This window comes from Sapajus apella, unplaced genomic scaffold, assembly GCF_009761245.1.
Source record: "Sapajus apella isolate SASKATOON/1434 unplaced genomic scaffold, GSC_monkey_1.0 scaffold28, whole genome shotgun sequence".
NCBI classification, from domain to species: Eukaryota; Metazoa; Chordata; class Mammalia; order Primates; family Cebidae; genus Sapajus; species Sapajus apella.
Window position 1 is genome coordinate 8,511,038 of NW_022436968.1, and position 14,466 is coordinate 8,525,503.

At 36.5% G+C, this 14,466-nt stretch overlaps 1 protein-coding gene across 3 annotated transcripts in view; it reads right to left on the reverse strand.

The window, feature by feature from the left end:
• Positions 1 to 233: 233 nt before the first annotated feature.
• FAM171B (family with sequence similarity 171 member B) overlaps positions 234 to 14,466 on the reverse strand; it is an 80,172-nt gene continuing 65,939 nt past the window's right edge. For all 3 annotated transcript variants that reach the window (XM_032292721.1, XM_032292720.1, XM_032292723.1), the window contains exons 7-8: positions 4,945 to 5,068; positions 234 to 4,712 (exon numbers count right to left, since the gene is read on the reverse strand). In XM_032292721.1, the coding sequence (XP_032148612.1) occupies positions 3,368 to 4,712; positions 4,945 to 5,068 (1,469 nt within the window). In that variant the 3' untranslated portion in view covers positions 234 to 3,367. The remainder of the gene's footprint in view (positions 4,713 to 4,944; positions 5,069 to 14,466) is intronic.

Below are 14,466 nucleotides of genomic sequence, written 5' to 3' on the forward strand. Positions count from 1 at the left end.
TGTCTTAATAAGTCTCCTCATTGGATGGAAAACTATGTGTCTATACTCAGTTCTAATAGTCAAAATGAGAACTTCGGAGACATGAAGTATAAAGATATATCAAGTTCATTATATAAACAAAAGGTTTATTTTAATGTAGGAGATATAATAAGTAAAAATAATTGAATATTTACTAGACTAAATGGCAATATAGGGAAGAATGTTTTCTAGTTACCAAAAATTAATGCACCAAGTACATTTTAGATTTATTATTTTTAATGAACTATGTTTAACATTTTACAAATCTTCAGGTTGTTACAGTTTTTAGCAGTAAATATAGTAGTAACAGCAATAAATACACCGAAATATGAGATTTCTCTGAAAGAATACAAAAAATAGTAACACCTGGAAATGAGAAGGCAAAATGTCAATTCTAGATCTGAAATAGAAATTAATACAGCTGAATTTCTTTACAATGCTGGTACATGGGGAAATGAGAAACTCATGCCTTGTAAATAAATGTGTGAGTTTGAGTTTCACCTTTCTGAGAAGTTTTGAGGGACATAATTTGACCCACAGATATCTAAAACCCTATAAATATTGATACCAGAGGATTCAAACACATAGTGATCTGAAAATGATGGCCAAAGCAAAGAAGTGCTTTCATTCCTCAACATTTGTGATCTTTGTGGTATACTATGTATTATAAAAGGGCATAACCCCTATACAACTGCATAAAGTCATAAAAATTGATTTATAAAGTCTCAAGATCATATGCATTAAAAATACATATAGCTGTGCTTTAGTAAATGAATCCATCAGTCGAGAGAGAGTTTTGCCTTTAATATATATCCAAAGTATATACAAAGGATCCACAAATGTTTACAATTTGTGACTAAAATCATCTGGTTTATATTTGAAAAAATCTTGGTTTTCAATTTAAAAATTTAAGAAAGTTGTGAACATTGTTTATTATTACTTGGGTTAAGAAAAAGTAGATGGCTTCAGCTTTTTAACAGGAAATTTGTGAACTACTCACAAATGAGAAGTCACACTCTTTTGATCATTAGAAAAGATAAATTGCCTATAATTCCCAATTGAGAACAGCATGTGCAGTGTAAAAAATAATAATGTTTTATTTTGAAACCAAACAAGTAGTTTTAGAAAAGCCCTTGGAATACATCATCTCATTTCCCTTACACAAAAATGAATAAAATAAGGTATACTTTTATACCAATATGTGTATTTCATTACCAAGCTGAGATGAAAGATTTTTATTTAAAGGTGGGAAAAATAAACACTTAAAATATAACATTTTGCTCTATAGTTTTCTAACTTCATTCCAACATAAACAATTTATCAATATATACTGTATTCAAAAAAGGATAAACAAGAGAGAAATACTACTTACATGCAAAATTTATTGTTCCAACATGAAACACTAAGTCTATATTTAATAAAACCGCACATCTGTTTGATTTGGCTAACTGAAAGAAAATGCACACTTAAAAAGATGTTATTATATCCTTCTAATAACGCAAGTCTATATCAAAGGCACTTCAGCAGAGCACTAACTTTAACCTTTTCCAAATCATTTTTATACATGTTGCTTTTGATGTCTTCCTATGTAAGACCAATAAGAAGCCTTCTCTAATTGTTATGAGCCTTATCACTTAAAAAAAAAAAAAAAAAAAAGGAAGCCTAGGTATTACCCATGACATTTATTTCTTCTATGGATTGGGGTAATATATGGCAAATATTTCCTAGGGTTTTTATGTTCTTTGGGTTTATACAGAATGGTAGGATGTTGACAGGTTAGATGTTGCAGGAAAGAAATGGCTGACATCTAAGATCTTGGGGACAAAAGCTGTTGTCTGTCATTGCACATCTAGCCACAATTTTACTGAAGCTAATGTGGCTATTTTGGTTCACTGAATTTGTTTACATGGTTTGGGTCTCCATGTTGCTCCCATATTGAAGAGTAGGGAATGAAAAATGAAGCAATTTAGAATTCCCCACCCCGCTCAAGGGAAAGGTGCTTCAGACATTTGCCTTCAGGGAAATTTTAAGAAAAATGGGATCAGGTGATTTTAATGAATAATGAGCTTTTATTTTTAGGACGTATAAATGATAATTCAGAGTTAAAAACATAATTAAAAACAGTTGTTCCCATTGAACACTTGCTATGATGAAAATAATATAGATACATTACTTATAAACTGAAAAAAGAAGTTGCAAAGGCTATGAGTGACTTAAGGAAAAACTTACTTTTGCCCTGAAATTGAAACTGTTTTCCTCAAACATCTTTTATGCAAATCAGTATCTGGATATACAGCTACTATCCTGAAGGTATTTTTGAGCTTCAGGAAAATGGCATTTCTTTTTCTTGTCATCAACAGTTAAGAAAAAAAAATCAATGTTTATTTTATCTCCACATATTTAATTAAATTTTAGTATTCAAAAAACTTTCACATTGTTGATTTTTTTTTTTTTTTATTTCATAGCCTTTAAGGGACTGAGTTCCGGTTTTTAGAATAGAAGAAATACATTACATCCAATCTAGCCTGAAAGTACCCGTGAGCCTTAAACCAAAGTCACAGATTGTTTTTTCAGATTTGTAAAAAGTTTTCCTTGACAGCTAAACTTGCTTCATTGTTGAGGGGAAGAAAAAATGATTTTTAAAAACTCAGTATTAGAGCATGACTTTCTCAAATTTCTAAATTAAAAATTAACACCTTATTTTGTGAATTTATATCCAAAAACAACCAAAGAGCTGGTGTGTCCCTCGCTAATGATCAAGTAGCTTCTTTCCCATCTTACATGAACGTATGATTTATATTTGGGATGATACAATACACATGCTGTTTAAAGATCCAACAACATTTTCTTTGAGATAACTCCAGAGTAACATCAGTCGAGGTCATTTATCAAGTTATCTTTGAGTATAGGCAGAAGAGGACATAATAGTAACATTTAAAAGAATATGATGCCTGAAGACAGTTTTGTTTTAAATGTTCCATGGGGTAGTAACCATGGTAGAGGCAACATTTTTGGAGGCAACTTGAGGAGTATATATTTCACTGTTATTCTTAAGAGAGTCAAGGCCAAACTGGCTGGCTGAGCAACATTTTCAGATACCTAACATGTTGATGCTATTTTACATTTTGAAAACTTGGATATTATAAATTCATCACCAAAAGTAAATGAATAGGCCAGAAAAAGCATTCCTTGGTATGTTTCTCTCCAATTACTAAATTACCATTTACTCTGCTTGAGACATGTCCAAGAACCATGAGATTTCTCAGTCTCAACTTCTTATGTTCATACAGCAATTTACAAGAAGCAAGAATAAACACCACAACACAGCGACACACAACCCCTGCTGGAGTTAATTTATGGGAATCAGTGGGCGTTCCTCTCGCTTCTTCCAGATATTAGTCTTGCTATCTCTTTTGGCTAGTGGTGGTCTGCCCCTTCTTTTAGTGGGGGATGTATTAGCTTCAAAATCTTCAACGGTGCTTTTCCTTCCTGGGGACTCTTCCCCAGGGTGCTCCATGATCACTCCACTCCCTCCATCTAGGATGTGCCTTAAAGCTGGGTCCTCAGGGGAACAGACTGTGGTTCCACTCTCACTGCTGCTTAGGTCTAAATCTTCTAAGTAAAGGATCTTGGGCTGATGCATGCTTTTGATAAATGTTTTCTCCCTCTCAAGCTTTCTACTTGAGTGAAGCTCATTCATGTCCACACCAGAGTCCAGACTGGTGTCATTGCTCTGGGTTCTCTTGCCCTTTTTCAGGTCTATAAAGGAGTGCCTCACTTGTGCAACCGGTTTTCCATCAAGAGACACAAACCAGGCTCTGGGATGGGGGGAGGGCTTTCCTTTGGACAGCTCCAGAAGGGTCTGTTCTGAAATTCCTTGAAGTTCTGATGAAAATGGAGTCATTACAACAGCCTCATTTAGTGTTCCAGGAACAGAGACAGATTCCAGTAAGCTGCTTGAATATCGGCTCCAATCTGAAGCCTGGGATGGCAAGCTCTGTTGACCTTCAAGTATGATATCCTCTTCCCTGGCATCTGGGGGCTGTGCATGAGAATGAATTGGCATTTTGGGCAATGTCTGTGTAAAGTTCTCTCGATTTACTGGTTCCATCAATTGGCCATAGACTAACTGTCCCTTTCTTGGCAAAGTAGCTGACTTAGCAGCATGTAACTGTTCTGGAGTGGAGAAAAGGTCAGATGTTTGAAGGATGGCAATGGGCTGGCTGTAAATATGCATAAGCTGTTCAGGAATATGGGAACGCCCATACGCTTCGTCATTACCTGTGAGATATCTCTTTTCATCTTGAGCATCACCTAGAGATGAAGATAGGTTGTTGTTAATATGTTTAGGTTGTTTGGACCCTACATTGGGCTCCAAAGATTGTGTTGGATTTCTTGAGTAATTATTTTGATTGACTGATAGAAATGAAACATCTTCATTGTAGATTTTAAAATCGTCTCGAGTTTTTACCATGGAAACTCTTTCTTCTGTTTCTGCCTTTGATGGTTCCTTTTTCTGAGGACTATATGAGGAGTTTTTGGCATTGAATAACTGTGCCTTGTCCTCAGCTTTTAATGCAACTTTAACTGTACTGATATGATTTATGTGTGTTGTTGAAGTGGTCTGGTCCCTCTTGAGGACCTCAAGTTTAGTGATATTTCTTTCTCTTTTCTGTGACGTACCACATTTATCCCTTGAGTAGAAAAGAAGGCAAAAAATATTTCAAAGTTATGACACAAATGGTTCATAAAAAAATCACTCTACAATTTTCACATCATATATTCAATGCTACTGTTCAAGATATATAGATTAAAAATAATGGACATAAGATGAAACAATTTATTTCTACAACTAAACTTTTCAACTTGCAGAATATACTGAAATGATAGAATAACTTGACAGTTTTCTGTTATAATTGTTCTTACCTGCAATAACAAAGTAGTACAGCAAAAAATCCAATGACAATGACTATTGTTCCTCCTAATATGGCTGTAAGAAACACTGTGTGGTAGGCAGTTATGTCCTTGGAATCTTCATTTATGCCTGAACCTACATGGTTCAATATAAACAAAGAGAACATGTTATTTTAGATCAAATTCTCAACGATGTCACATACTAGGTTAGGCAAATTGAATAAGGGTACACACTTCCATTTTTTTGCTCTCATTCTGTGACAGACTTCCCTGTGGGTGAAGTAAACTTTCCTTATCCTTTAGCTTAATTGACTGACTTGCTTTAACCAATGAAACATGAGCATCTTAAGTGAGGTGGCATGGTGTGGCTCTTCCCTCTTGCTCATGCCTTCTATCTGTGAATAGCATATCCCAGAGAGTTGCTATTCCTTCAACCTGGGGTCTAGAATGAGAATATTTCTTGAACTGAATGAAACCAAGTCCAATGGTACAGCAGATAACCTGAAACACTCATAAAATGTAAGTAGCAAATAAGTGTTTGACACTGTTAGCCACTGAGACAGCAGGGTTGCTTGTTACTGCAGCAATGGCTATTACAGTATATGCTGAGATCCTGCTATAGAAAGCTTAAAACATTTAACATTGGCTTCCAGGCTAGGCAGTGAGAAAACCGTTTCAAGAGGCAGTAAAACTGGTGACCCAACTAACAAAAATTTGGTAGAAATACTTTCTCCCAGTTTATTTAAACTAATTTGAGCTTTGTGCAAAGAGGTTTTGAGATAGAATGTTGATATTCAAATGCATTTATTTAATCTTTAAAAAATTTAAGACAAATTCACAAAAGTATTTACAAAGCAAGCAGGGATCTAAAGAAATAGAATCCAAAACTGCTAACACGTGAAGGATTAAGAGTTGCAGCTCCTTCTACCTGGGCTCTAGAGTAAACTGAGCACAACTGACTGACTATCCTCCTGCTATGAGAACATACATGTATGAATATCATTATGATAAGTTTTACTGCAGTAAATGCTGACTGGGATGATTTCAACATAAAAATGAATGCTACTAGTAAAAACATACATATAGACCAATGAAACAGAATGGAGAACCCATAAATAAATCTATACATCTACAGCAAACTCATTTTCAACAAAGGTGCCAAGAGCGTATATTGGGGAAAGGACAGTCTCTTCAATACATAGTGCTGGCAAAAGTAGATATCCTTATGCAGAAGAATGAAACTAGACTCTTATCTCTCACCATACATGAAAAACATAAAGTTAAGATCTCAAACTATGAAATCACCAAAAGAAAACACTGAGGAAACTCTCCAGGATATTGGTCTGGACAAAGATTTATTGAGTAATGCCCTGCAAGCAGAGACAACCAAAGCAAAAATGGGATAACATCAAAGCTTCTGTAGAACAAAGAAAACAGTCAACAAAGTGAAGAGACAACCCACAGAACGGGAGAAAATAATAACCAGGATATATAAGGAACTCAAACAACTCAATAGGAAAAATTCTAATAATCCCATTAAAAAATGAGCAAAAGACCTAAATAGAAGATTTCTCAAAAAAGACAAATGGCAAACAGGTATATGAAAAGGGGCTCAACATCTTTGATCCGAGAACTGCAAATCAAAACTACAGTAAGATATCATCTTATCCCAGTTCACATCGCTTGTATCCAAAAGACAGGCAATAATGAATGCTTGCTGGTGAGGATGTGGAGAAAAGGGAAACCTCATATACTGTTGGTGAGAAAGTAAATTAATACAGCCACTATGGAGAACATTTAGAATTTCCCTACAAAAAACAGAGCTACCATTATGACCCATCAACCCCACTGCTTGATATATTGACACATACCCCAAAGAAAGGAACTCAGTATATAAAAGAGATATCTGCACTCCCATGTTTACTGCAGCACTGTTCACGATAGCCAAGATTTCGAAGCAAGCTAAGAGTCCATCAACAGATGAATGGATAAAAGAAACATGGTGTGTGTGTGTGTGTGTGTGTGTGTGTGTGTGTGTGTGTGTGTCTATATATATATATATAGACACACACACACACACACATACACATATATATATATACACAACGGAGTGCTATTTAACCATAAAAAAAGACGTGATCCTGTCATCTGCAACAACATGAATGGGACTTGAGGACATTGTGTTAAGTGAAATAAGCCCGGCACAGAAAAACAGACTTAGCATGTTCTCGTTCATTTGTGGGAGCTAAACATTAAAACAACTGGCAGAGGCTGGGAAGGGTAGTGTGGGGTTGGAGGGGAGTAGGGATGGTTAATCAAAAAATTAGCTAATTATAATGAATAAAATCTATTATTTGATAGGACAGAGTGAATATAGGCGATAATTGTACATTTAAAAAGTATAATTAAAAAGTTTATTACGCAAATGATAAATGTTTGAGGTAATAAAGACCCCATTTATACTGATGTGATTATTATGCATTGTATGGTTGTATCAAAATATCTCATGTACCCCAGAAACATAAACACCCATTATGTACCCATAAAGATAAAAAATTTAAAAACTTGATAAAAATGAAGGCTATTGGGCAGCCAATCTTTAGGTAATCTGTTTCAATATCACAAAGACTTCATTGTGCTTAAAAAAGTATATAATAAGTCTATTTAAGAGTATCAATTAGATTCTAATATGTATTCAGGGAGATAGAGTAAGAAGGAGATGGGGCAACTGGTTTCTGGTCATCTATCTCTACCATGAAAAAACATCCAGAATGAGGCTCCCACCTGCATTGAGGACACTGAAGGACCACTACCTCTTTACTTTTATCAAATTAGTGCAAAATTTGAAAGATAACTGTAATACTGTTTTTCCTAATATTTTATTATTACTTTATGTATGTAGATTTTAGAGTCAAAGTGTCTGAATTGTAATTCTCACCTCACCATGTATTTTTATATAGTCTTGGGAAGGTTTCATTTCTTTGTATCTTGTTCTCTCATCTACAGAGCAGTAACAGTTATATCTAATCCATGTGAGCTGTTGAGGCTTAAGTCAGTAAATACTTGTGAAATACTTAGACTAGTGCTTGGCTCATGATAAGCACTCAGTGTTAGCTATACCACACTACTGTTGGATACAGGTTTAACATTGTATTAAAACAGGCACTCTAGTGTTGGCCATGATTTCACAGATGGTGACTGATCTATCTTATTTAATAGGCAAATAAGTACAGCACTATACAATATGAAATCTTGTCAAAAAAATGAGAGTAACTTTCTGTTCTCTGTAGATTTGTACGGAGGATTGCTTTGATTATAACTGAGCATAAATGAATATGTTTCCAGAATGGAGTAATGCTAACAATTTTTACTCCACAGGAATCCAAAAAAACTCACATTTGGAAACAAGAGGTTGACATATTGTGTTTGCCCCAAATCCTATATGTATGGCAGTAGCAAGAGAACGCATCTGTCCATGTGCATGTGTGTTTGTGCACATGCCTAGGAGTTAGAAAGGTAGAAAATCAGTCTTTTCATTCAAGTATATTTAAAAATGCACACTCAGTTCCACATGAAGTTTAAGGTGTTTTTTTCCAGTCTGTGGAGAGGGTCATAGGTAGCTTGATGGGGATAGCATTGAATCTATAAATTACTTTGGGCAGTATGGCCATTTTCACGGTATTGATTCTTCCTAACCATGAGCATGGAATGCTTTCTATCTGTGTCCTCTCTTATTTCCTTGAGCAGTGGGTTGTAGTTCTCCTTGAAGAGGTCCTTCACATCCCTTATTAGGTGTATTCCATTCTCTTTGTAGCAATTGTGAATGGGAGCTCACTCATGATTTGGCTCTCTGTTTATCTGTTACTGGGGTATAGGAATGCTTGTGATTTTTGCATCCTGAGACTTTGCTGGAGTTGCTTATCAGCTTAAGGAGATTTTGAACTGAGATGATGCAGTTTTCTAAATATACAATCATGTCATCTGCAAACGGGGATGATTTGATATCCTTTCTTCCTATTCAGATACCTTTCTTTCTTTCTCTTGCCTGACTGCCCTAGCCAGAACTTCCAATACTGTGTTGAATAGGAGTGGTGAGACAGGGCATCCTTGCCTTGTGCCAGTTTCAAAGGGAATGCTTCCAGCTTTTGCCCATTCAGTATGATATTGGCTGTGCATTTGTCATAAATAACTCCTACTATTTTGAGATACAATCCATCGTTACCCAAAAAGAGCCCACATAGGCAAGACAATCCTAAGCAAAAAAAAAAAAAAAAAAAAAAAAAAAAACCAAGCTGGAGGGATCACGCTGCCTGACTTCAAACTATATTACAAGGCTACTGTAATCAAAACAGCAAGGAACTGGTACCAAAACAGAGATATAGACTAATGGAACAGAACAGACACCTCAGAAGTAATGCCACTCAACTACAGCCATCTGATCTTTGACAAACCTGAGAAAAACAAGCAACTGGGGAAAGAATTCCCTATTTAATAAATGGTGTTGGGAAAACTGGCTAGCCATATGCAGAAAGCTGAAACTGGATACCTTCCTTATACCTTATACAAAAATTAACTCCAGATGGATTATAGATTTAAATATAAGACCTAACACCGTAAAAACCCTACAAGAAAACCTAGGCAATACCATCCAGGACATAGGCCTAGGCAAGGACTTCATGACTAAAACACCAAAAGCAATGGCAACAAAAGCCAAAAGAGACAAGTGGGACCTAACTAAACTTAAGAGCTTCTGCACAGCAAAAGAAACTATCAATAGAGTGAACCAGCAACCAACAGAATGGGAAAAAAATTTTGCAATCTGCCCATCTGACAAAAGGCTAATATCCAGAATCTACAAAGAACTTAAACAAATTTACAAGAAAAAAACCCCACCAAAAAGTGGGCAAAGGATATGAACAGACACTTTTCAAAAGAAGACATCGATGAGGCCAAGAAACATATGAAAAAATGCTCATCATCACTGGTTATTAGAGAAATGCAAATCCAAAGCACATTGAGTTACCACCACATGCCAGTTAGAATGGCGAACATTAAAAAATCAGGAGACAACAGATGGTGGAATGTGGAGAAATAGGAATGCTTTTACACTGTTGGTGAGAGTGTAAATCAGTTCAACCATTGTGGAAGACAGTGTGGCAACTCAAGGATCTAGAAATAAAAATTTCATTTGATCCAGCAATCCCATTATTGGATATATACCCAACGGATTATAAATCATTCTATTAGAAAGATGCATGCACAGGTATGTTTACTGTGTCACTGTTCACAATAGCAAAGACTTGGATATGGCAGACTGGATAAAGAAAATGTGGTGCAGGTACACCATGGAATACTATGCAGCCATTAAACAACATGAGTTCATGTCCTTTGCAGGGACATGGATGAAACTGGAAACCATCATTCTCAGCAAACTGACACAAGAACAGAAAACCAAACATCACATGTGCACACTGATAAGTGAGTATTGAACAATGAGAACACAGGGAGGGGAGCATCACACGGGGGGTGGGGGGTTTGGGGAGGGATAGCATCAGGAGAAATACCTAATGTAGATGACAGGGCAATGGATTCAGCAAACCACCACCATGGCACATATATATCTATGTAACAAACCTGCACGGTCTGTACATGTACCCCAGAACTTCAAGTATAATAAATAAATAAATAAATGCAAATTTAAAACATTTGTTTATTACACTCTGTACTCAACCACCTACTCTCCTGCAGCAATCTGAAAAATTAATCTCTTGTACTTAATATTTTTTCCAAGGAATTCTAAAATTCTATTTAAACTTTAAAAAACAAATTAACCACATTATAACTAAAGCAGCTCCAGCATACCAAACACTAATAGCTGATCATAGGAACAATTTTGATTTTATAGTAATAATCCTAAAATGTTTAGGGACATCAGGGATTGTGTCATAATCAACATATATTTATTTGGTCTCTGCCCCTAGTTCTGGGCACAGAGCTCTTAAAACCCTTGGAATTTCCTGAGCAACAGGGGTGTTGGAAGCGTCTTTTGTTCTATTATGTAGTCTTTGACCCTGTTTCCTAACAGAGAGCTTCTAAATTCCTTGGAATTTTCTGGGTGTTGGGAGTATCTTTTGTTCTAACTTGACTCTGGGCAGGCTCATGCTGGGGGATTGGTGACCAACAAGCCATGATTATTAGAAGCCTATAGCTTTCAGCACCACTCCGCATTCTCCAGAAAGGAGAATGGTGGAGATTAAGTTAATAATTGGTCATGCCTGCAAGAGAAGGCCTTCATCAACATCCCTCAAGTATAGGGGTTGTAAAGGCTTCAGATTGGAGAACACATCCACGGGCCAGAAAGGTGGTACACCCCAATTCTATGAGGAAAAAGTTCCTGTACACAGGACCTTTATAGACTTTGCCCTATGTACCTTTTCACTGGGCTCTTTATCTGTATCCTTTATCAATTCCTTTATTACAAGCTGGTAAATGTAAGTACGTGTTCCCTGATTTCTGTGAGCCATCATAGTAAATTATCAAACCTGAGGAAAAAATTGTGCAAATCCCCGATTTGAAGCCAAGTTAGATGGTATGGGTAAACTGAGAATCTACTGCTTACAATGGGCAGCTGAAATGGGGGCAATCCTGTGGGATTAAACTCTCAACCTAAGGGGTCTGATGCTAACTGTAGGTAGATAATGTCAGAGTTGAATTGAATTATAGGATAAAATCAACATCCACTGTAAACTGGAGAATTGGTTGGTGTGTGGAAAGGCCAGGTGACGACATCTTGAGAAAGTGGCCATCTAGATAGAAACCTGCAAGAAGCCTCACCAACCCTGACAGCACCTTGACCTTGGGCTGCTAGCCTCCAGACTGTGAGAACATAAAATTTCTGTTAATAGCCAGTTATTACTCTGCAGTTATTTTGTTATGGCAGCCTGAGCAGACTAATACAATATCTGATTCTCTCAATTTAGAAATAAGAAAACTCACACTCAGATGGGTAAGTACCTATTTCAAGCTCACTCAGTTAATTACGGGCAGAGTAAGGGCTATCATCAAGTTATTCATATTCCAGTGTAGTATCACTAGAAAGTCTCTAGTTCAAACTAAACAAGAATCTCATACTTTTAGTACTCATCCAAACAACATCTTTTCCAACAAATAATCTGGAACAGAACTTCCATATGGTTTTAGAAAATAATTTTGGCTTTTGTAATTCATAAAGCTATCTTATGTAATTCAGTCATTTTAGATATATTTTTAGTGTAAGTATATTTCTCTATAAAACTCAAATACTCCTTAGATTATTTTTATTAAAAATGAAATAACTTGAGTTGAAGTATGAAATTAAATATTGTTTTTCATCAATATTTCACTATAGTTGCAAATACAGAATGGGATAAGGCCAGACAGCTGGCAAGACTGTATGATATTTTGCATCATGAAAAGCAAAAGTAACCACCCTCTGGTTTCTGAATAAACAATCCTGTAAGCACTAAGTTCAAATAGAAATAAATGGAATATTATGCAGCCATCAAAAAGGATGAGTTCGGGTCCTTTGTAGGGACATGGATGAACCTAAAAACCATTATTCTCAGCAAACTGACAGAAGAGCAGAAGATCAAACACCGCATGTTCTCACTCATAGGCGGGTGTTGAACAATGAGAACACATGGACACAGGGAGGGGAGCACTACACACTGGGGTCAGTTGGGGGGAAATAGGGGAGGGACGGCGGGGGGTGGGGAGCTGGGGAGAGATAGCAAGGGGAGAAATGCCAGATGTAGGTGATGGGGAGGAAGGCAGCAAATCACACTGCCATGTGTGTACCTATGCAACAATTTTGCATGTTCTTCACATGTACCCCAAAACCTAAAATGCAATAAAATAAATAAATGGGGGAAAAAAAAAAGAACATTTCTCTTAATTACATATGGCTAACTAGTCTCAGCTTCTCAAGAGACTGAGGTGGGAAGATCCAGAGTTTGAGCCTAGCCTGAGCAGGCAACACAGCAAGACTCAATCAAGAAAGAAAATTCAAACTTGCCAACACAGAATAAAATAAAAATCAAACTGGATTTTAAAAACTAGACAAAACAGCCTTCAAAATAATAGACAGTCATAATAATGTTAGACGACAGAATGCTGCACATAAACATATGTAAATTATCGCCCATGTTCTGGATCAGGGTAAGTACTAGGACAATTCCTAACCATTATGAAATACCCAGATAGCAACTACCCCTCAGCTGTGAGCCAAAACGCTTGATAAACCAAAAGAATTATCTGACACATGATTGAAGATTATGATGTACCTGCATTCAACTTTCACTTTAAAATCTCCACTAAAATAACACTAAATGTTTTGCTTTGTTTTTATTCTGTAAAAACACAAACCTAAAAGAACAAAGGAAAATAAGCTAACATAATTGACTTAGCAAAGCTGGTGGTAGCGAAAGCCAAGAAGCAATTTGATTTATGCCAACCCGTATTCAAAGGCCCAGGAAGTGGTAGCAGACCAACAGTGCAACCATTCTAGACTACTGCAGGTTAGAGAATTTTTTTTCCCAACATTTAATGGCTAAAATATGCAATGTTTGAATATTCTGACGAATGTACACAACTTGAAATGGATGTAGGGTTTCCTGAGGTACCAATTATCTAGATATTTTGATAATATGTTAAATATAAAACAAAATGCTCATTTCTCCTAGAATAGGAACAGATCTTCCCTAGTGAACAATTCATCATTTTGCTCCCCAGACTCCATCTTCCTTCAGTTCAAAATGTCAGACCAATTTCCTTTGATTACAAGGGTGTCCAATCTTTTGGCTGCCCGGGCCACTCTGGAAGAAGAATTGTCTTGGGCCACACATAAGATACACTAATGATAGCTGATGAGCTTTAAAAAAAAAAATCACAAAAAAACTCAATGGTTTAAAGAAGTTTATAAATTTGTGTTCAGTCTCTCATTCAAAGCTGTCCTAGGCTGCATACAGCCTGTGGGCTGGAGGGTTGGGCAAGCTTGATTTAGTGCATCTGCAATCTTTTCTTGAATGATAGTGTCCACAGACTGTTTCCAAGAGCCCTTCCTCTCCTCCTCCATCCCCACCAAGTAACATGTGTGTTCATGACCCAAGAGTGGGCCAATGGGATGATCATTTTTCAGCCCTAGAATGTGAGAAAAATACTGGAAAGGGTTGGAGCCAGCCAACACACAGCAGCAACCTGGCAAAGGTAGTAAAGCAGACCTGCTGACTAGGCCATCTGGCATGGCAGGGATTCCTGCCTTTCAGCAGCTGGTTCCTTCAGCCTTCCCTAGGATCCTGTGAACTGCCTATATCTTTCTAATATAGCATATTTTAAAATTACTCAAAATCGTTTTCTGTTGTTGCTTGCAACCAAAAGCTCTAACTGGTTTGGGCAGAATTTATTCATAAAAAAATTAAGAAAATACTTGATTTGAACAAACTTCATTCTTCAGATTCATCATATATAACTGTAAGAGACCTTATCGTTCATGGAGCT